Source organism: Sinocyclocheilus grahami, unplaced genomic scaffold (genome assembly GCF_001515645.1).
Source record: "Sinocyclocheilus grahami isolate Dianchi unplaced genomic scaffold, SAMN03320097.WGS_v1.1 scaffold31.1, whole genome shotgun sequence".
NCBI classification, from domain to species: Eukaryota; Metazoa; Chordata; class Actinopteri; order Cypriniformes; family Cyprinidae; genus Sinocyclocheilus; species Sinocyclocheilus grahami.
Window position 1 is genome coordinate 3013867 of NW_015505210.1, and position 1396 is coordinate 3015262.

A 1396-nucleotide genomic window follows, 5' to 3' on the forward strand; every position below is an offset into this window, starting at 1 on the left:
TATATATACACACACACACACACACACACACACACACACACACACACACAGTAATCAATTATGTAATTAACATAGTAATATATAATTATTATATTACTATTATGTATTAATTTGATTGTTTTACACTTGTCCCAGAACCATAATTTTAAATAAAAAAATACAAATTACCATTACATTTAAAATTATGGTGATCCAAACAAACAGTGAAATAATCAGAAACTCTTTCAATATTTCAGAGTGTAAATTATTTATATACATATTTTAGCAACTACAACTGGCCAAAAGTGCCCACAGTTAAACACCCAAAAATTCCAAACCAAAACAGCCACTAAAAATAATGCAGAACAGAAAAATGAGTGAATTATCACCATGTCGTTGCTCTGGCCCTCAGGTCTGTACATGGTGTAGGTTCGCCCATCCAAACTGGACGCTACTTTGAAGGCTTTGATGAACTCTGCTGTGCCCATGCGACTGGCACCCTGGGTAATGATGCCAGTGAAACGCATCTTTCTCTGCAGATTGATCTGTTATAAAATGAGTCATTAAATGAGTCATTTTTGGGTGAATACAGATAATATTTGAAATCCAAATATGTATTTAACCAATAAACTAAACAGACTTGTTTACCTCCATCCAGGGGTTCTTGTCATGTGTTGCAGAGGTCCAAGCATTAACGAGTCCCTTGTTATTCAGTCGGGCCAATTCGGGCCCCCAACGCTGCAGTCCCAGAATGCCGTAGTACACAGAAGAGGCAGAAATCTGAGACTCTGCGATGCCTCCTCCTTCCATTCCCAGCAGAGAGATGCATCCTGGGAACCAAAGGCAGACATTAGCAGATATTAGTGCTCAGGAGACAAACAGGCTTACTGTGCGACAGACAGATGGATAAACAGTGTGATGACCGCATTCACAGGGGAGAGAAATAGCCATTGTGTACTGAATGAAGTCACCAATTAAAAAGCTAAATATGTGGAGGAAATAAAGTGAAAAACAGTTTGTGTACAGGAGCTGGACATGTGTGTACTGGCAGTGTCCTACTTACGCAGATGGCAGTGCTTTCCCACATATGGTGAGTGACATTTACAGGTGAAATCGCCATCAAGATCTCTACAGGTGCCTCCGTTCTGACAGGCCTGGCCAGCACAGTCATTCACATCTGCAAGAATCATAAGGTTTCTGTAAAACTCATCAAAACTAGTTTGGACAAGCAAAACTTTATCAAAAGTAAAGCAATTTTCTTTGTGAGCTCTAGGTGGCAACATGCAACTTCTACAATAGTCTGAGGTACATAAAGATAAAATTCTTTGCTTCAAAAGATAAAATGATCTAATATATATATATATATATATATATATATATATATATATATATATATATATATATATATATATATAGA

The 1396-nt window shown here is 37.2% G+C and overlaps 1 protein-coding gene across 2 annotated transcripts in view; it reads right to left on the minus strand.

Moving 5' to 3' along the window:
- LOC107574680 (lactadherin-like) overlaps positions 1 to 1396 on the minus strand; it is a 25220-nt gene that overhangs the window by 6054 nt on the left and 17770 nt on the right. For both annotated transcript variants that reach the window (XM_016261120.1, XM_016261127.1), the window contains exons 4-6: positions 1043 to 1156; positions 628 to 809; positions 369 to 524 (exon numbers count right to left, since the gene is read on the minus strand). In XM_016261120.1, coding sequence (XP_016116606.1) covers positions 369 to 524; positions 628 to 809; positions 1043 to 1156 — 452 coding nt within the window. The remainder of the gene's footprint in view (positions 1 to 368; positions 525 to 627; positions 810 to 1042; positions 1157 to 1396) is intronic.